At 42.4% G+C, this 21,729-nt stretch overlaps 1 protein-coding gene across 1 annotated transcript in view; it reads left to right on the forward strand.

The window, feature by feature from the left end:
- The first annotated feature begins 1,575 nt into the window (after positions 1 to 1,575).
- Positions 1,576 to 21,729, forward strand: part of TECR (trans-2,3-enoyl-CoA reductase) — a 57,323-nt gene continuing 37,169 nt past the window's right edge. The window contains exon 1 of the mRNA XM_042448913.1: positions 1,576 to 1,709. Coding sequence (XP_042304847.1) covers positions 1,695 to 1,709 — 15 coding nt within the window. The 5' untranslated portion in view covers positions 1,576 to 1,694. The remainder of the gene's footprint in view (positions 1,710 to 21,729) is intronic.

The following is a 21,729-nucleotide window of genomic DNA, read 5'->3' on the forward strand; positions in this document are numbered from 1 at the left end:
AGAATATTTGGGTGTTCTTAATTCAAAAGGACCAGAGAAAATATTTCCCTGCTATACTTCCATGAACAGGAAGGTTCTCTTGCCGGCTTTCTGACATGTTTTTCTGCTGTCTTGTGAAGACCCCTTTTCCTGCCAGGCATTTGGCCCACTAAATGTAGATGGTTTTTGTTGATTTTCTGGAACCTACGTTAATCCAGTTTCCTCCCCTTGTGGTACCTCTCTCTTTCAATTGGTTATTTTTGAGTGTCCTACTACTGTGAAGATTCATGATTTAATCAGTGCAGACGGTCTCTCCACAGATGCAGGCCACAATTCTTCCACACCATCATTATGCCTATAGAAGAAGATGTTTGTTACCTTGTAGCCAACCCTTGAGTCACAAGCTTCTCTGTACTTAGGTAGGCTGGGGTTTGTTTGTTTTCCAAAACCCAGGCATGCAATCCATCAGTGGAGCCATATTCCAAACCTAACCAGATGTGCCCAAGCTTGCTCTCTGTTGCAATAGTCTTTGAGAAGGCAAGAGTATATAGTAGCCAAGACCTGCATGTTTTAGGCTCTTATAGCTGACAATGAAAGCTTGATATAACTTCATATAGCATATTATTTCCCCTCCCAAAGCGAGGAAGACATTTAGTCGAAACGCATTTAGTTTTATTGTTGTCTCTTATATTACAGGTCCTCTGGAAGCGCATATACTTCTCCTCCTTCATGCACTTGTAGGGCTGCCATTGGGTATTTTTATATTGTGTATGTCATTTGAGATTCACATATCTCTACTCTTCTATGTACACTGGCAGTGCATTTACTTTTTATCTACATACATATGGGAAGTACGTATATACATTACTTGTTGCTTTTAGTTTCTGGCACAGTGTATTGCCTTGACCTCACATTGTTTACCTGGATGCCAGAAAACTAACGTTACTGCCTTTGCTGAATATTTTACCTAATAAAACTTTCTCATGCATTACTTTTTCATTACTTCCCCCTAGGCCTTTCCAGCACTGGGCTGGAACACATATGTCCAACTGCCTGATTCGCAATGCCATTTAATATTAGGAACTGGCTCACTGGAATGAGCAGCAAGGACTGCTGCCACACTGCAGAATTAAGGTAGCTTGACACCGCTTTAATTGTCATGGCTCCATCCTATGGAATCCTGGGATGTGTAGTTCGTTGTGGCACTAGAGCTCTCTCTCTCTCTCTGACAGAGAAGGCTAAATGTCTCACAAGACTACAAATCCCAGAATCCCACAGCACTGAGCCATGGCTGTTAAAGAGGGGCCAAACTGAATTGATTCTTCAGTCTAAGACAGTATTGGGTTTATTATTCCCACACCCCCAGGCCAGTCTTTTTTAAACATTCTTTACCGTTATGTAAATTTTTCTGCAGGGCTCCCCCCCTCGGATGTTATGATTAGTTCACCGTCCTGCCACTCTAAGCCTCTTTGACCGTTGATTGGACCGGGCGTCGTCAGGCGGTGCTGGTTTCCATAGGGACGTTTGGGGCCGGCGCTTAGGCTCGCGGGGAGGCCCCTACTCCTCTGATTGGGTAATCCCTTTACGACCGGTTTCTTGCGATTGGCCGCCTTGTTCCCCTGACCACGCCCACTTTCAACGAGGTCGGGCGTCACGTGAGGAGAAAAAGGGGGTGCCGGGCTGTGTAAGCGGCAGGCGGCGAGGGGTGCGGAGCCATGAAGTACTATGAGGTGAGGAAGAACGGAGGGGGGAGTGTTGGCTTTCTGGAAGAGCGCGGGGGGAGGGGGAGAAGAGGGGTCTCGCGGGCGCTCTTCTTCTTCCTCGCGCCCCGTCCTGAGGGGAGGCGGTGGGGACGGCGCACGCGTGGGATTGGGGCGCGCGGGAGACGCATGCGTGAGGGGTTCTGCTCCAGGGACGGGAGAGCGGAGCTGCGCATGCGCGCGCGGAGGCAGTGGGCGTGTGAGCATGCGCTGGGCCCTGAAGCGAGGGCAGGGGGAGGGGACCAAGCGTCCTCATTTTCCTGGACACGTCCTACACTCCAGCCTTCCTCTGCCCAGGAGGAATCCCCAAATGGCCTCCATTTTGAGTATAGCCAAGAAGCATGAATTTCCATTTATACGTAGAGAGATCTTGAAGCCCCTTTGACACTCACTGAAAGAAAGAAGTTGGCAGCATGAGCTTTCCTGGACTAAACTTAGCCTAATGCACCTGAGGAAGTACAGTAGAGTGAAGTCCAAGAAAGTGGCTGCTGCCAATTTCTTTCTTTCAGTAGAGAGTCCCAAAGGGGCTACAAGATCTCTCTACAGACATGGCTATATCGTTCAATTTCCATTTATAGTCAGCGTTTCCAGCTTTTATGGTTCTAATATTTTCCATTTTTCTTGCATGCCCTACATTTTTTGGGGTGAGTTGTGCTCCTTTGCTGTGTTAGGACATTGCAGGGTAACCATGAGTCCTACTTTTCCAGGACATGCCCTACTTTTCAACTTTCTGTCCAGAAGTAATTCCAAAATATCCTCTGTTATGAATATGACCCAAGAAGCATGAACCTCCACTTATATTCAGTGTTCCCAGCTTTTGTAGTTGCAATGTCCTCCATTTCCCCCGGCTGTCCTAAATGTTTTGTAGTGAGTTGCCCTCCTTTGCGATGCAGGGTGACCAGGCGCCCCCTTTTCCAGAACCTGTCCTCCATTGCAGCCTTCGGTCCAAGAGGAATTCCAAAATGCCCTCTGTTTAAAGCTTGTCTGGGAAGCATGGGTTTACATTTATATCAGTGTTTTCAGCTTTTATTTGGTCATATTTCTCCATTTTTCTCGAATGTACTACATTTTTGTGGAGCCTCATCCTCTTTTGTGGTGTTGGGACATCTGGCCACCCTGAGTGACGGCTAAAGTTTCTTACTTAACCTGGTTTAAGGTACACCCCTGGGTGACTTTTTAAAGGGCATGTGCTTTGCAGGGCTTCCTTTCTTTAGCCTGCTAGGCTGTGTCCTCCATGCACCTGCGGAAGCAGGATTTTGTAATACTGGAAAGTTTCTGTTTCAGTAAAACTGCTCTTTTTTCATTCTGTGTTGCGCCTAAATTGTCTTCTTCCTTGCACTTTGTCCTTGCCAGGGCCAGCCGAAGCAGTGGGTTCTTCTTGCACATTGGGAAAAGACAGTAGGCAGAGGGATCTTGGGTGACCAGATGTCAAAGCCACAAAGGAGGACGAGGCAAAGCAAAATGTTATACATTCAAGAAAAATGTAGGGTCGTGACAAAATAAAAGCTAAAAACACATGTGTAAAATATAAATTCATGCTTCTTACTCAGAATGGAGGACATTGCTCCTGCACAGAAGGTTGAAATGGAGGACATGTCCTGGAAAAAGGAGGACTGGTCATCCTGATCTTATGTCAGCTTTGAGACTACCTGAAAGAAAGAAGTTGGTAGCATGAGTTTCTGTAGACTTGAGCTTATTCCCTCAGATGTATGTTTGGGAAGGAGGCTCAAGTCTACGAAATCTCCTGCCACCAACTTCTTTCTTTCAGTTAGTCTCAAAGGTGATACAAGATCCCCTTTGCATACTGACTTTCCAGACTAACATGGCTATTTCTTTGGACTCTACCACTGGAAGGAATAACTTCCAATATTCTGTATTGGCTTATTTTCTTCGTGTTTTTAGTGACCAAGAAGTGTGTGTATGAGTCTTAAAGTCACTTGCCGACTTATGGCAACCTTATGAATTCCATAGAATTTTAGGAATTGTTGCCAAGTCCTTTCTCTGAAATAATAGCCTACAGCACTTGGTATTCATTGGCTGTCTCCCATGCAAGTACTAACCAGAGCTGAGCCTGCTTAGCTTCCAACGTTAGACAGGATCTGGTGCGTTTAGGATCTTTAGCCCCTCACCAAGAAATACTGTCCCAAGAATCCAGGAATATTCGAACCCATTTTCTTTAGCTTTAGATAGTGGTGTTTTGGATAACTGTACTGCCTGACAGTTTCCGCTACAATCATATTTTTTTCTTTTTTGTTCCTCTATAAATATGAGAAAAAGCTAAATTCTGATTATTTCCCCAGGGCTGCGCAATGAGAAATAGTAGAGAAGGCTTAACATTCAGTAGCCCTCTTTATAAATCTTCATTCTCATTCTTTAAATTGTAGTAGATCCATTTTGTTGACATGAGCACCCAAGATTTTATAATACTTTAAATGTATCTTATCAAATAAAAATATTTTGCGCTCGCCCTCTCCTGTTGCTATTGCTTGAATATGTGGTATTGCTGTTCTTTGGGACAGGTATTTGTGATTGCTCAAGAGAGCTGGTATCATAGTAGAGCTGGTATCACTTTCATTGCACAAACTTTTTCATGTGTTAATTTTTTGGCCCACATGTCAGTTAAAGTAATTTTTTAAAAAGGGTTGCAACATTCATTCGCCTCTGCACAAACTTAAATCTAAATACATAAGGCAGATTGATACGTATACAGAATACTGAGTAGCAGATGCTGAAAGTGTGAGCATGTGACACTGGGTTTCTTAAGCAAGTGAATGAATGTGGGAGAAACCGTTCTATCTAGAAATGTAAATGGGGTGTCTGTGGACATGGGAGCGTCAAGAGGAGTATAGGGCTAGTAACTCATCTGCCTGGTTTTAATATTCTTAGAAGAGTAATATTTTCATGGGCTTTGCCACAGGCTTATAGGACCAGTTTCTGTGTTACAGCTGTACAGTGTCTAATAATCCTGGGTGGGAGAAGAACAGTAGAATGTGAATAGCATACAGCTTTGATTTCCTGCATCCCTATTATTGTGTGTTGCTGTAGTTGAGTGCCTTCAAGTCATTTCCAACTTATGGCAACCCTATCATCAGGTTTTCTTGCCAAGATTTGCTCAACTGAGGTTTGCCATTGCCTTCCCTTGAGGCTGAGAGAATGTGACGTGACCAGTTTCATCCAGTGGGTTTCATGGCTGAGTGGAAATTGAACCCTGGTCTCCAGAGTCATAGTCCAGCACTCAAACCACTCTCATTGTTGTGTGGCCACCCTTAAAACTGGTTTAGAAGCTGCAGCTAGTATAAAATGCAGTGCCTCTATATTCTTGAATGGAATGTTTCATATTTACACATTACAGTCTTAATAAAGAATCTCTACTTAAGGATCTCAAAGAGCATCTCTTTTTCATACCTTAATTTTCTGGCCTTTATCTCAGGCTGCTGTGATTTTGGGGGAATGCACCACTGCTTGCTGCTGTGGCTGATTCCTGTTTAGCTGGGACACAGCGGTTGGCAGTGGAATCCATTATTTGGATTGATGTCCCCTCTATATCAGGCCTTGGAACTGCCATGTTTTAAGTAAATCATTGAAAGCTTGTCTTTTTACCTTGGCTTTGCAGAGATTATTGCTTGTTGGATTGATTTATTGTTTTGTGGGATGATGTGTAAACCACTTTGGGAGTTTTGCAAATGAGAAATAGTATAGAAATATTTCTAATCAACATATATTGACCTGTGTTCATCATAGTACAAGTTTGCAGAAAATCTAGTGTATTCCATTCAGAAGAAGGAAAGTATAGTGATATGTGGAGGAGACTGAAGGACTTACTGCCTTCATACTTTTGTTGCAGTCAGTAACTTTTTGAGATTGGAGGAAAAGAAGAGATATGTCTATCTCTTTGCAAATAAAACAAGATCTGCATGTTAAAAAAGTTTCGCTGTTTCTCTGAAGCAAGGGCTACATGCTCAGTGGCAGAAGCTTGAGATTTCTTCTGCCTGCTGTCCCTTCTTGAAGGCTGGCTTTTAACCTTAAAAGCTGGATTCTAGGTATTGTTGCAATTTGAGATTTTCCACTAAGAGAAGTGATAAACTTAAAGGAAGCAATTGTGTATTATTACGTATTTGAGAATACAAGTCAGGGGTAGGCATTCTCATGCTATCGAGTCATTTTGAGCTACAGCTCCCATGCGCCTTGACTAGGGCTTCCAGAAGTATAACCCTAAAGAAGGGGTCCTGTTTGCCTACCCTGTTTATTAATTAAAATGTTTACATGCCACCATACAGTATGTATTCTCAGAGTGGTTCAATCTGAACACCGGAAGTCCAAAACACATGGCAGAAATAATACAGTTTGAGACTGCTACAACTACCATGGCTCAATGCTAGGGAATTCTGGGAACTGTAGTTTTGTGAGACATTTGGTCTTCTCCTTCAGAGATCTTTAGTGCCACAATGAACTTCAATTCCCAGGATTCCGCAGCACTTAGCCAGGGCAGCTAAAAATGGTCTCAAACAGCATTATTTCTGCAGTGAGTTTTGGATCTAAAACAATTCAAAATTTAAACCAATGCAAATAATTTAAAAGGAATAGAAACATAATTTAACAAGTAAAAACCCCTTAAAAGGTTAAAAAATTAACAGATACTAAACCTCCTAGCATGAGCTAATGACATGGATCCCCTAAACAATGGGAGACTCAGATCTGGTTTGCACAATAAATTCAAAGTATAGCACTGAATTATTCTGAGACAATTGCTGGCAGTAACTTCTATTTAGGAAGCAGGTGCGTTACCCAAAATTTATTTAGGAGCTATGAGAACTTTTAAAAGGAGGAATGTTACGTTAGTGTGGAAAATTATGAATAGCAGTTATTTCCTTTGTTATCTGACAGAGGATTTATAAACCACTGAGTGAAATTTGTATCAGTTGCTCTGATACAGTCTGGAGACCTGAGGAGCTAAGTCTGTCTCTGGAGCCATGAGGTCAGAGCAGCCTTTGCACCTGTTCTGTAAATGGATATATGCCCAGCAGTGCAACACGACTAAGATTGGCTGTATGTACTGCCTGCCCAACCAGCTCAGCAGGTTCTCAGATATTCTGTGCATTGAAATTGCCCTATCTGAATATTATGCAGGAAAGGTTTTAATATCTGTCTCCAGCATCATGGTCTGGGATAGTGCACATTCCCATAGCCTCCCCAGAAAAATTACATTTTTTGAAGTTGACAGATAAATGTAAGTCCTGCTGTTCCTGGATAGCAACAAGAATAGATTTACTGTAGTTACATCAGTCAGGACAACTGTTCCTGATTACACTTGCAAGCTCAGCCTTTCATAATCTAACCTCCCCTCCTCACCCAATTTGTATCTCCTTGTCTGTATGGAAGGTTTGTCTAGATAAACTTTGCCCAGTGTGGTGCTCGCCAGATGTGTTGGACTACAACTCCTATTGATTCCAGCCAATGTATTTGTATTGCTTTTGAAACCATGTTAATTATGAGTGCTTAATCCTCTGTTACAGCTACTTAGTTTTTACATAGAATTTCTGTTCAGATATACAAGGCAGTTCCCAACAATTAGGAGAAGGCTATGCTCCCAGTAGCTCTGAAAATAAGCAGATTTAGCTCAAGAACCAGCAGCTGTTTCAACATGTTCTCTTTACATTTATTTCCATGGAAGTAATGGAAGTAAATTGTAGCAGTTCGTATTGGCAGAAGAAGCAGAGTTACTACTGTAATGATACTGTGGGAGATACTGTTGTAGTTAGAACAAAACTGGTCTTTCATCCTCATCATTGTCTTTGTTTTAAAAAGATCATAGTATGTACTGGCCAATATATGGAGTCATTTGGCTTATAGGTTGGGTAATTGTTGGTTATTATTTGCTGACAAGTCGACTTCAACTCATGGCAATCCTAGGAACGAAAAGACATCCAAGGGCCCTAGTTTAACTTGCTTTGTTCAGTTCCTGCAAACTTACATTTGCCGTTTCTTTGACTGAATCAATCGATTGGTAATGCTGTCTTCCCCTTTTCCTATTGCCTTCCACTTTATTGATCATTATTGTCTTTTCCTATGATCTTCTCATAAGAAGTCCAAAGTATGACAATCTCAATTCAGTCGTCTTTGTTTCTAGGGAGAGTTCAGAGCTTTATTTGCTCTTAGACTCATTTATTTGTCTTTTAAGCAGTCCAGGATATGTTGAACTCTTCTTCAGCAACACATTTCAAATGAGTTGATTCTCTTTCTGCAAGATTTCATCACTTTCCAAGTTTCAAAACCATACATGTTTAAATGTCTTGGAACAAACCCTGCAATTTTAATTTGGTTGACTAACTGTTTTTTTGGGTATTTTATTTTATTTTATTTTATTTGCTGACTACATTTAAAATATATATATAAAGTAGAGGGAAAGTGCTTGGGAGAGGGTTTGTAAAATGTAACATATAAAATACAACAGGTGGATTGGTACAAAGAACCATTATGGTGTAGTGGTTTGAGTGTTGCACTAGGACTCAGAAAGACCAGTGTTCAAATCTTCACTCAACCATGTAAACCCACTTAGTGACCTTGGGCAAGTTACTCTCATTTTTAGAGGAAGGCAATGGCAAACCTCTTCTGAACATAACTTGCCAAGGAAACCCCCTGATGGGTTTGCTTTTGAGTTGCCATAAATCAGAAATGACTTGCAGTCACACACAACAAACAAACAACCAACATAAACATAAGTCCAAAGGAAGATCATGACCACCAAACATTGTCACATCTAAGAACTAAAATGCTATTTAGAAAAAAAAGAGGATCTGAGGCTGCTGCTATCCCGCTGAACTAATGCAGTTTGATACTGCTTTACCTGTGATGGCTCCATCCTGTGAAGTCCTGGGATTTGTAGTTAGTTGTGACACCAGAGCTCTCTGACAGAGAAGGGTAAATATCTCACAAAACGACAAATCCCAAAATTCCATAGTATTGAGCCATGGCAGTTAAAGCAGCGTTAAACTGCATTAATTCTTCAGTGTAGATGCAGCCTAAGTCCTGGGACTGTTGCCTTGGGTCTGTTGAACATACAATCATGGAGTTGGAAGAGACCTCAAGGGCCTTCCAGTCCAAACCATGCAAGGACACACAATCTAAGCATCCCAGACAGAAGAGATGAGATACATGCTCTGGCCTTTGCAATCAGCCATGGGACCTACAGGTACCAGGAGACTGCACCCTCTGCCAGCCAGGAGAGCATCACAGAAAGTGGAAGACCCCCTTCTATTGGCCAGACAAGGACTAGTTTCAGGAAACATAATCTTGTTATTGAAGAGGACATACAATTTCAACTGTCCGTCACATTTAGGCCTTACACAGACCGGCCCGAAAAGCCAGTGGAGTCAAGGTGCAGCATCCTGATGACGCACAGCCTGACTCCACCCCAGGGCGCAACGATGCCGCTTGCCACTCCGGATGCCGACAACATCATGGCACACCTCCAGTGCTGCGTCCAAATGATGCAGGGCAAAGGCATTCCATACAGCCGTGCCACTGCAACTATGGCACCCTTTGGAGGATGCAGAAAGGAGCCACTTTTTGTGACTTCTTTTTATGCCCTCCAAAGGCTGGGTTGGGGCCATGGCGTGAGATTGCTGAGGCCCCAATCCAGCCAGGAAAGGGGCGAAATCCCACTGCCCCTTAGGGTTGGTCTGTAGAGCCCCTTAGCAGGGACGTAGCCGGGGGGGGGTTCTTGGGGTCCGGACCCCCCTTCCATTAGAAAAATGACTGGTGTGTGCTGCTGTGCCGCCGCACCCAAGCCCCATTATAATGGTGGCACGTAGTCTGGACCTCCCCCTTCCTAAAATCCTAGCTATGTCCCTGCCCTTAGATTGCAAATGTAAATGGAAATAGTACTTTGACTCTGTTTACAAAATAAAGAAATTAGGGAACTACAGTCTGCCCTTGCCTTACGCAGGGGATCCATTCCGGACACTGCCGTGTAAGGCGAATTCCGCCTATGCTCGAGCCCCATTGGAAACAATGGGGCTCGGGCGCAGCGGTGCGCGGGGCACCACGGGTGTGCACGCCCATTCATTTGAATGGGACACGCTGCCCCTTGCGCCCCATAGCTTGAGCGCATACGCTCAAGACTGCGTAAAGTGCGCCCGCGTATAACACGGGTGCACTATACTGTTGAACTACTATTCAGTTGGGAACACCAACAAAGAAACATCAGACTCTCCAAAAGGCATTTAAATGCTCACTTATAGGTCATTTGTTCTGGACCCAAAGAACTCATCTTTCTCTTTCCCTCCATTCCCTTTCTCTTGAGTGCTTTGTCTTGTGTGTTTGTGTTTTAAATTTTGTAATGTGACTCTGGGGCTGCCTTTTTAAAATTGATATAAGCTACCTTGAGACAGAATTTAATGACAAGCAAGATAAAAATACAGAAAAAATATAAGTGTTAAGCATGTATTTCATAACTTCCTAGGCAATTGTGAACTTTTAGGATTTAAAAAGCAAATTTAGGATTTAGGGTCAACAATGTCTGCTGTAGAGCAAAAGCTAAATGCCAGGTATGGCAAAACATTTCATTTCTAGTTCTATATTACAAATGAATAATTCATATAGAATCTTGTAAATCATATAGGATAAGTGTAGGAATTGGGTAGCATGATGTTCTTGAACTGCAGTATTGTGGGATTTCTCAACCTTGGTTATACTGGCTAGGTCTGCTGTGATTTATAGTTCACCTACATCTGAAGGCTCCATAGTTCCCTAGGAGATGTTCTGTCACTTTTCCCAGAAGATCTACACAGGTCTCCAGTAAATCACTACAAACATGCATAGTTCTGTGTTGATAGTAAAAGAACATCACACTTCAGATGTTCATCAAACCTATTTTAACAAACTACCTTTGTTTCAAGAACCACAAGAACCAAATTGCACAATACAGTATACATGTTGAAAGCTTTTGAAGCTCTACTGGCTGTAAAAAATAAAAAAGGAGGGGGGAAATGATGATGATAGTCACAGACTTGCATTTTGTTAAGATGTTGTCCTCAGTTCAGATGGTATGGAGCAGTATTTGTGCAGGCAGGCCCTGCATGAAAACTTCCTGAGAAATTCAGTGCTCTTTGCCTAACAAAAGAGCTTGTAGCCTCACAAAGGATGGAGACAAACTGGATCTCAAAGGGAGTATTTTTTTGTCTTGCTAACTGAATTTAAGGGGCTTGACAGACAGGCCTGAAAGGGTGGGCTCTCCTGATGGAGGCTGCACCAAGCAAACAGCAAAGCTTCTGTCAAGACTAAAATGAACTCACTGAAAGTGGGTTCTTTTAGTCTCCACAGCAGGCATCATGAGTGCGCCCTTGGTGCACGGTGGCGTGTCAATGACACAAGTGTGGTGCCGCAACGTGCAGATGCTGTGCCACACTTGTGTCATCATGGTGGCCCCCGTGTGTCCACATCCGCACATTAGGGCTCGGGACCATGTGGTTGCTCTGCAATCCCGAGCACTAAAATCGGCCCCAGACTGCCACTTTTCGGCAGTCTGTACCAGACCTAAATTTTATTTCCTGGACTTCCTGGAAGAATCTCCCAGTACTCACATGGCCAGGAGGAGGAGGGTCTCGCCTATACCATATGAACTGAGGACAACGACCACAGCATCTTGACAAAATGCAGGGCTATGACTAACATCATCATTTCTTTCTCCTGAATGATTTTTAACATTTTTGCCGAATGAAGAGGCCAGTGGAGCTTGGAAAGCTTTATGGTTGGCCCAATAAAGGTAGAACTGTTTTGTGGATTTGGGGTGTTATTGTACTTTGCTATATGACCAACACGACTGCCCTTGGATATGCAACTTTTGTTTCATTAGTGATAAAAATCCTGTTGCTGATTGCATTATTCAAATAGGCATCGTGTATGGCACTGTGGACACCACCTTCACATATAGCACAACACCTGTCCAGATTTATCCTGATAAAGACCTCAGATAAATTCAAGAAGCTCTTGCAGTTCAGTTTGACTGATATTGGGCCCAATCAGACAGACCATAATGAAGCTGCTTCGGGTCACTTTGGAGGTATGCTGTTTAAATTACACCCACATCTTAAGAGGTCAGAAGCTTAGGACTGGAGCATTGCTTTGGCATGGCTCCCAGCCTTTTAGGATGCATGTATCATTTAAACAGCATACCTCCAAAGTGACCCGAAGCAGCTTTATTTTGGCCTGTCTGTTTGAGCCCATTGATAAATCAAAATCTGTCTAGACATGATCATAGAATTGTAGAGTTGGAAGAGACCACAAGGGCCATTCAGTCCAACCCCATTCTGCCATGCAGGAACTCTCAATCAAAGCATCCCCGACAGTTGGCCATCCAGCCTCTATTTAAAGACCTCTAAGGAGGAAGATTCCACCACATTCCGAGGGAGTGTGTTCCACTGTCGAAGAGCCCTTACTGTCAGGAAGTTCCTCCTAATGTTCAGGTGGAATCTCTTTTCCTGTAGCTTGCATCCATTGTTCCAGGTCCTGTTCTCTGGAGCAGCAGAAAACAAGCTTGCTCCCTCCTCAATATGACATCCCTTCATATATATAAACAGGGCTACAATATCACCTCTTAACCTTCTCTTTTCCAGGCTAAACATCCCCAGCTCCCCAAGTTGTTCCTCATAGGGCAAGGTTTCCAAACCCTTCACCATTTTAGTCGCCCTCCTTTGGACACGCTCCAGTTTCTCAACATCCTTTTTGTATTGTGGTGCCCAGAACTGGACACAGTATTCCAGGTGGGGCCTGACTGAAGCAGAATAGAATGGCACTATTACTTCCCTTGATCTAGACACTATACTTTTATTGATGCAGCCTAAAATTGCATTGGCCTTTTTAGCTGCCGCATTATACTGTTGACTCATGTTCAATTTGTGCTCTACTTGGACTCCTAGATCCCTTTCACACGTAATCTCATTCAGCCAGGTGTCCTCCATCCTATATCTGTGTATTTTATTTTTCCACCCTAAGTGCATCCCTTACATTTCCCTGTGTTGAATTTCATTTTGTTAGCTTTGGCCCAGCTTTCTAGTCTATTCAGGTCATTTGGAATTTGGATCCTGTCCTCTGGGATATTTGCTACTCCTAATTTGGTGTCATCTGCAAATTTGATGAGTATGTCCCCAATTCTGTCATCCAAGTCATTGATAAAGATGTTGAATAGCACTGGACCCAGGACAGAACCCTGTGGGACCCCACTGGTCACTTCCCTCCAGAATGAAGAGGAGCCATTGTTGTGCACCCTTTGGGTTTGGCCATCCAACCAATTACAAATCCATGTAACAGTTACCTTGTCTAGCCCACGTTTTACAAGCTTGTTTGTTGATGATAAACAAGTTCAACAAAGTCTGGCAACATGAAGGCAACATATAAGGCAATAAAACAAATAATTTAACTGCTCCTGATGCAAACAATAGAGTTAACTTACAAGTAGATGTTGCGGAGAGACAGTCCTGAGCCTCCTATGACAATTTCATCAATTACTTGCACAACACAGAGTTTTTTCCCAGCTGGAGGAGAGGTGTTGATCTGGCACATGGTGTGAGAATAAATGATACAGAAAAGAGTTGTAACCCGTAATACCTGTTGGAGACATTGATTGATCTAGGTCAGGATAGACCCATGCTGCAACTTCAAAAAGGCTGAGGAGTTTATCCTCCATTGCCTATTAACATGTTGAGCTCTATTGAATCTCCAGTTCTGGTGTGTTTCTACTTCAGTAGTTCTTGGGCTGCAAAGAGCAAACTTTTACAAGAATCTGACTCTGAGGAGCTGACCCTTCTGTTGGTGTTTGTGCAAAACAAGTTGACTTTCACTAAATTAGTTTGAAAGTTTAGAGGAATGTAGTTATTTGGGAATCTGAATAGGACAGTTTTGCCTAAGTTTAGGTTTAGAGCTTGTCAAATTTACTCTGTTGGACTAGAACTGCCAGAATTTCCAAGCCAGGTTGGCCACTGAACACAATTGACACTTCATTTCCACTGAAATAAATCTTGGTATGTCTTTCATTCCCAAATTTTTCCTTGGGAATACTACAGTTTACATACAATTTTCAACCATTCTGTTTGCATTGTCATGTTATAAAAATTCAGGCTTAAAATCTCTGAAGCAACAGGAATGTCTGTGGTATTCATTTTGTCAGATCAGGATTGCTTGTTACTGTGAACATACTGGAGGCAAAGTGCATTTTCATGATAGTTTTTAGGTTGAGATTGACTTGAAAGCACATACTGTACACATGCATTCTATTCTCCCAGTCCCTTTTTCACTCTTCAATCTTTGTGTTTTCAATTTTGTTCATTCTGAATAATTGAAGCAGAAGAAGTAGGCCTTGGATTTCAGCTTTTTCTTATCAAAATATACCCTTCATGTGTATAGTAATGATTTAATCCTGTGACAGCTGCTTTATAGAGCAGCTAGGAAATTCACTTTTTGTACACCAGAGGGTGCTGTCAGCTGAACATTTAAAAATATGCATTCTACCTATGATCTATTTCTAGGCTGCTTCTTTTTCTTCAATGGCTTAGTGTGGCGTTTAGCAGAAGGAATAATCCCACAGGAGACTGAGGCAGACTCTGTGCATCTAAGTGAAGTCACTGTTTATTTTAGCAATTGGTCTTACTTTGCACTCTGTAGTTCGGACCTTCCCCTGTTGTAACAACCAACCCACATTTCCTTATCTTTTATCAATGGGATGGTGCAATATTTTAAAGCAGGCTTGGGGTTTTTTGTTTGTTTGCTGAATGCTGGTGGTACAGATTTGCTTTTTGTGTTATCAGAATGAAATTGTGTCTGTTCTTTGACTGAAGGCAAAACTATGAACAGCATGGTCTGGTTGACTATATCTAGATCTCTGGGCATTTAAGCCATACAGATTTTTGGAAAATTCTTTTCTTGGCTGCTTGAGTTATTAGTAGCCTTGCTGTTCTCAGAAAAATATTTGAATCCAAATGAAAAACACCAAGCTTGCTCCTTGGTTGTGGTAAAATACTTGCAGTTACCTGTAAATTAAAAAGAGACTACATACATTCAGTCCTACTATTTGCTTGCATTTTAATTCTGAAGCAGGAGAAACCATATCTTTGATGCATTGAGTCACTTCTCTGGCCAAAAGGTCTGGGTATGTCTGGCTGTTTCAGTATATATTGTAGTTCAAGATAATCAGGCTAAGAGACTGCATTTGGAACTAGGCAAAGTTGGCCACACTTCATTTCCACTGAAATAAATGGAATTTAAGCATCGCTAACTTCAGCTGGGTTTAGTCCATGGCATAAATTGCACTTCACTTAGTTTTCTCCCACTTGGATATTGAACTCCATAACGCACATGCTGTTCAACCCTGCCCTAAAGTTAAGCAATGCTCCCTAGTTTCAAATCATCATTTTTCATCTGATTACTTGTTGAGACTGATTTTGTGCTTACATAGACACCAGACAAAATCACTTGTTGCTGTTGTTGTTTGTGTTCAAGTTGTTTCTGAGTTATGGCAACCCTATCACGGTGTTTTCTTGGCAAGATTTGTCCAGAGCAAGTTTGCTTTTGTGTTTTTCTGAGGCTGAGAGCATGTGAGTTGTCCTGGATCACCTGTTGGGTTTCCATGGCTGAGTGGAGAAAAAGGAATCTTGTGGCCTCTTTACAACTAATTGATCTGTTTTATGGATTACAACTCAGATTAGGATTCCCAGATTGTAAATAGATTGTTATAAATGCCAACAATAAGTCAATTAGTGCTACAAGGCTTCTTTCCTACCTCCTTTTCATATAATAAAGGCTAATACAGCTGTCTCTTAGGAAATATTTATAATGGTGTCTGTGAAACTCAGTTCTGGCTGCTTTATTATAGGTTGCGTAAAAAAAAGAAATGGTATAGCAGGGACATAATTTCCGAAACTAATGTGTTTGAACTATCTAAGAGTACCAGCTTCTAAGTCCTAAGCAAGAGAGATTTAGAAATCAAAAAGTCATTCATAAGTCATTGTAATAAAAAATTGGGACACTATTCTAATATCATGCTTAGAAAGGAAATGTAATAAGAGTAAATACAGAAAAATGATAAAGAAAGAATGTGCAAAGTTCTGGAATGTAATGTATGCTTTCAAGTGCAATAACTGAAAATGTGATCGAGAATTTGTTGTCCTTTTGGAGAAATGAAATAACTGGCTGGAAACAATCAAACATATTGGGCATTTGGATCTACACCAGAGATTTCCAGTTGGTTTGCCTCCTGTGTTCCCTTCTGAATATCTTAAATATTAATATCTTTGTAACTTTGGGAATTTGGTAGGAAAGCTGCTAAAGAAGGAACTATCTTAGTTATTATTATTATTATTATTATTATTAACCTTTATATATAAAGTGCTGTAAATTTACACAGCGCTGTACATACAGTCTTTTTAATTAGACGGTTCCCTGCCCTCAGACTTACAATCTAAAAAGACATGACACAAAAGGAGAAGGGAGTGGTGGTAGGGAAGGGGATGAGGTCCAGCAATTCCTCTCTATCCACAAGGCCTGGACTAAGGCAGATGGACTGGAGGGAAGGCTTGGCTTCATAATGGATGGTTAATCTTCTTCCAGGGAGGCCTGTTGGAGCTAGCCTGCCTCTCTAGTAGGATAATACATATAAAGTACATAGCAATACAGGAAATGGTTCGATAAAACAGGCACCAAAAGAACATCAAATAGCAAGCGACAATTATGCAATGCCTGGGAAAGCTTCTCTGAACAGGATGTTCTTCAGCTCCGTTTTGAAGCTGGATAAAGAAGTGCTCCCCTTGCTCACGGGGGAAGAAGGTTCCAGGCGTGAGGGGCAGCGAGTGAAAAGGGGTGAATCCGAGATGGGGCAGAGGAAATCCTGGGCTGGGACAGCCGACCCTGACTACCAGAACGGAGGGCCCAAGTGGGAAGGTGAGGAGAAAGAAGGTCTGATAAGTAAGGAGGGGCCAGTCCATGGAGGGCTTTAAACGTCGACAGCAGGAGCTTATACTGAATGCGGAAAGGGAGGGGGAGCCAGTGAAGGGATGCCAACACAGGAGAGATGTGGTCAGAGTGGTGGGCGGATGTGATAATGCATGCAGCTGAGTGCTGGACAGAAATTAAAGGACGGAGGTGAGAAAGAGGAAGCCCAGCCAGGAGGATGTTACAGAAATCAAGTCGTGAGACCACTAGGGCATGGACCAGGATCTTGGCAGTAGAGGCAGAGAGATATGGTCGGATTTTGGCAATATTTTACAAAAAGAATCTACAAGCCTTGGCTGTGGTCTGGATCTGAGGGATACACGACAGAGAAGAATCAAAGATAAAACCAAGACTGCGGGCTTGCTGGACTGGTTGAACAGAAATGTTGTCCACAGAGACAGAAAAGGAGTGTTGAAGGGTGGACTTAGGAGGAAAGACAAGAAGCTCCGTCTTGGACATGTTGAGCTTCAAATGGTGATGGCGCATCCACTGCGAGACAGCTGTAAAACAAGATGAAACTTGTTGTTCACACCTTGGAGAAAGGTCGGGGGTGGAAAGATACAACTGGGTGTCATCGGCATACAGATTGTAGGAAAAACCAAAAGAGCTAATGAGTTTACCTAAGGACAGTGTGTAGAGAGAAAACAGAAGGGGACCCAGAACAGAGCCCTGGGGCACTCCAACAGATAAGGGAACAGAGGACTAAGTCTGACCACCTGTGACCACTGCAGAAGATCTGCCAGACAAATAAGATTGAAACCAGTTGAGAACAGAGTCTGAGAATCCAAGGTCAGAGAGTATGTCAACTAGGAGACAGTGATCAACGGTGTCAAAAGTTGCAGACAAATCAAGAAGAATGAGAACAGAGTAAAGGCCATTAGCCTTGGCCTGTAAAAGGTCATTCGAGATCTTAGTGAGAGCTGTCTCTGTAGAATGCTGTGGGCAGAAACCAGACTGAAAGGGATTGAAAATGGAATTGGCTTCAAGAAACTCAAGACAGCGAGAATAAACAACCCGTTCCAAAACCTTAGAAAGAAAGGGAAGAAGAGAAATCGGACGATAGCTAGACAAAGAGGAGGGGTGAAGAGAAAGTTTTTTCAGAATAGGGGAAATGAGAGCATGTTTGAAGTCTGAGGGGCAGGAGCCTAGAGAGAGAGAGAGAGAGAGAGAGAGAGAGAGAGAGATTGAAGATATGGAGAAGCGAGGGCAGAAAAGAAGGAGCTATAGAGATTAGAAGACGAATTTTTAATACAGGGTGAGTTTGACTACTCTTCTGGGTCATGGTTAATTAAAGTAGCAATCCAAAGTACAATCCCCTGATTCTGAGAATTCTCTTTCATTTTAGAAAGTTGACTAGTGAAGAGCTGATCACAGTCTTAAAAAACAACTGTCTTATAGCACATTTTCTGTTAAAAAGGTCTGCTTTTATAATTGCCCTGTCATATGTACTTCAGTTTGTTGCTGTAAGAGAGCCAGCATGGTTTAGAGCATAATATTATTACTTTTATTTGTATAGCACCATAGGATTTACATAGCGCTTTACAGAGGAGAAAAATAGCATAGGACTAGAACTCTAGAGATCGGGGCTTGATTCCTCGCTCAGCCATGGAAACCAACTGGGTGACCTTCAGTGAGTCACATGCTCTCAGCCCCAGTAAATCTCATGATAGGTTCACCTTAGGCTCGCCATAAGTTGGAGATGACTTGAAGTCGAGGGTCAAACTCAGGGGCATGTAACGAAGGATTTAAATGGAGGGGGGGGAAGCACCACTTCCCTCCCCTCCTGCTCCCTCTCTGGACTTCTCCCAAAGGTCACAGTCTGGGCATGCAAAATGTGGACACAAACCTCCAATTTCCTTCCCGACCCCACAACCTTCTCCAAGGCTAATGGCTTGCAAAAAAAAAAAAAAAAGGGGGGGGGGAGACTTGAAAGTTGCTGTAAATTTCACCTGCTTGGAATTTTTTAAAAAAGTCCCTTCACTTAGATTGTGACAACAGCAGTACTCCTTACTTAATTTCTTAATACTTTTAATCTTGGCCAGTCATATCCAGTGTTTGAAAATTACTAACAACTGTATTACACAAGCACAAAGGGTCCATTTTGGTCTTCAAGGATCACCTGTCCAGCATTCAGCTGCACGCATTATCACATCCGCTCACCGCTGTGACTATATCTCTCCTGTGTTGGCATCCCTTCACTGGCTCCCCCTCCCTTTCCGCATTCAGTATAAGCTCCTGCTGTCGACATTTAAAGCCCTCCATGGAGTGGCCCCTCCTTACTTATCAGACCTTCTTTCTCCTCACCTTCCCACTTGGGCCCTCCGTTCTGGTAGTCAAGGGCTGCTGTCTCAGCCCAGGATTTACTCTGCCCCATCTCGGATTCACCCCTTTTCACTCGCTGCCCCTCACTCCTGGAACCTTCTTCCCCCACAAGCAAGAGCCATCACTTCTTTATCCAGCTTCAAAACAGAGTTGAAAACCATCCTGTTCAGAGAAGCCTTCCCAGGCATTGCATAATTGTCGCTTACTATTTGATGTTCTTTTGATGCCTGTTTATCAAACCATTTCCTGTATTGCTATGTACTGTACAGTATATGTATTATCCTACTTGAGAGTATGTATTTTCCCTGGAAGAAGATTAACCATCCATTATGAAGCCAAGCCCTCCCTCCAGTCCATCTGCCTTGGTCCAGGCCTCGGAGGTAGAGAGGAACTGCTGGACCTCTTACCCTTTCCCTCCACCACTCCCTTCTCCTTCTGTGTCATGTCTTTTTAGATTGTAAGCCCGAGGGCAGGGAACCGTCTAATTAAAAGGATTGTATGTACAGCGCTGTGTAAATTTACAGCGCTTCATAAATAAAGGTTAATAATAATAATAATAATAATAATAATAATAATAATAACAACCCATTCAAGGTACTCAGTCAGTTTAAGCCTCTAGGAATGGCTTTTGAGTTTGAATCTATCTCAGCCCCCACATCCCTGCTATCTCTCTCTCTGCACTTTTGACATTTCTACTACTTCGTCCTTACTGTCATTACGTTTTCCAAACAAATGGCAGTCATGTGTCACTACATCTCAGAGATGTTTTGTTGCATGCGTAAGAAAAGTGTTAAATATTTCTTCGGAATACTTTTGGCATCTTGCCTTGCTGCTTCCATATCTTCAAGTCAGAAGGTCATCCCTTCCACATTTCCACCCCCATTAGTCTTGTATCTGTTGCTACATACTGAATGCCGTGTTAAGATCTTCTAGGCTTACTCTGGTCATCCTTTCTAATTGCTTCAAGGAACAGCAGAACTGTCGCTGAATGCTATGCACTGGGAAATGCTTTAACCAAAAAGCTGCCAAGACATTAAGACACTGAAATGCATGCAAAGCTTGCTTCTTCTGAGGATGGATTGATAGACTATATGTTTGTAACTTTGATATATTGCTAGAGTTACAAAATACTAACTTGCTATTGAAGTGTGAAGTGTACAGTACAATGGGTCCTTGATATTCACTGGGGTTTGCTTCCAAGACTCCCTGTGGATAACAAAATCCATGGATGTTCAAGTTCCATCATATACAATTATGTGTTAGTGTCCATTATATAAAATAGCAAAATCAAAGTTTGCTTTTTTGAATTAAAAAAAATTACTCGTAGTAGTTTGAGTGTTGGACTAAGACTCGAGGCCAGGTTTAGATTCCCAGTTCAGCCATGAAACCTACTGGGTGACCTTGGGCAAGTTGCATGCTCTCAGCCTCATGGGAACGCAATGACAAACCTCCTCTGAACAAATCTTGCCAAGAAAACCCCATGATCAGTTTCCCTTAGGGTCGCTGTAAGTCGGAAATGACTTTAAGGCACATAACAACAACAAATTTATTTTCAAGCTGCAGATTGTTGAATCCATGGAGACAGAATCTGTAGATACAGAGGGCTGGCTGTTCCTTACCTGGGGAGATTTACCATGAATCCAACACCTGATTAGGGTAAATTTTATGCCTTGGGAAATTCAAGTAGATTACAGGGCAAAAAATAAGTGGTATCCATTACAGTACCCTGTCTTGTATGAATCTATCTCCATATACTTTTCTTGGGTGGTGGTTTGCAGAGATAGAAACAGCAGAAAAGCTGTCTGATGCAAGTCAGAGTTGTTAATATTCCCAGTCAGTGGGGATTAAAGGATACTATTACCACATTTTTGCACTGTCTTCAGTTGCATCTGAGGGCAACAAGGGAATAAGGCCAGAGTTTCCTTTTTCTCTTTTCTTGCTCAATTGGACCAGCTGCATATATGCGTATGAGAGGAATTCTGTTGTGTATAAAGTATGGGCGACTGCCTGCTGCTTTGCTTGTACTACTTGCTGCTATAAAGCCACAAGGGAATGTAGAACTGCATTTAGCTTCTGACCTTTAATTGAACAACTTCATATTCCCCTGCTTATCTCCCTCTTCCAAAGAAGTGAGTGTGCATATGGCATGGGATCTGCTTTACTATACATACAGTCAGTCCATCCCAGAGGTTGGTGGTAGATCATATAATAATAATAATAATAATATTTATTTCTATCCCGTCTCTGCAATAAGATCGAGGCTGCTTCAACAATGTTCCAGTTCTCTGAAGGTGCAGGGATATGTTAAACAATGTTCTTACTATAGACAAGGAGTGGGCATTTGTGGAAAGCTAGAGGGCTGCATTAGCTGTCCAGGACACCTTGGAGGGCTGTACTATCCATTATACCTGCTCCTACGAAAAAGCCCTAAGCTATTTTCCTCCAAATGTCTCCCAAAAAGATGAGATCCAATGTGGTGTAGTGGTTTAAATGTTGGATTGTGACAGTGGTGACCAGGGTTTGAATCCCAGCTTGCCCATGAAAACTCACTAGGTGACTATGGAAAAGTGACACTCTCTCAACTTCAGAGGAAGGCAAAGGCAACCCCCACTGAACAAATTTTGCCAAGAAAAGCCCATGATAGAGTTAGAAAACAACTTGAAGGCACACAACAACAGCAACAATGAGC

This window comes from Sceloporus undulatus, chromosome 2, assembly GCF_019175285.1.
Source record: "Sceloporus undulatus isolate JIND9_A2432 ecotype Alabama chromosome 2, SceUnd_v1.1, whole genome shotgun sequence".
NCBI classification, from domain to species: Eukaryota; Metazoa; Chordata; class Lepidosauria; order Squamata; family Phrynosomatidae; genus Sceloporus; species Sceloporus undulatus.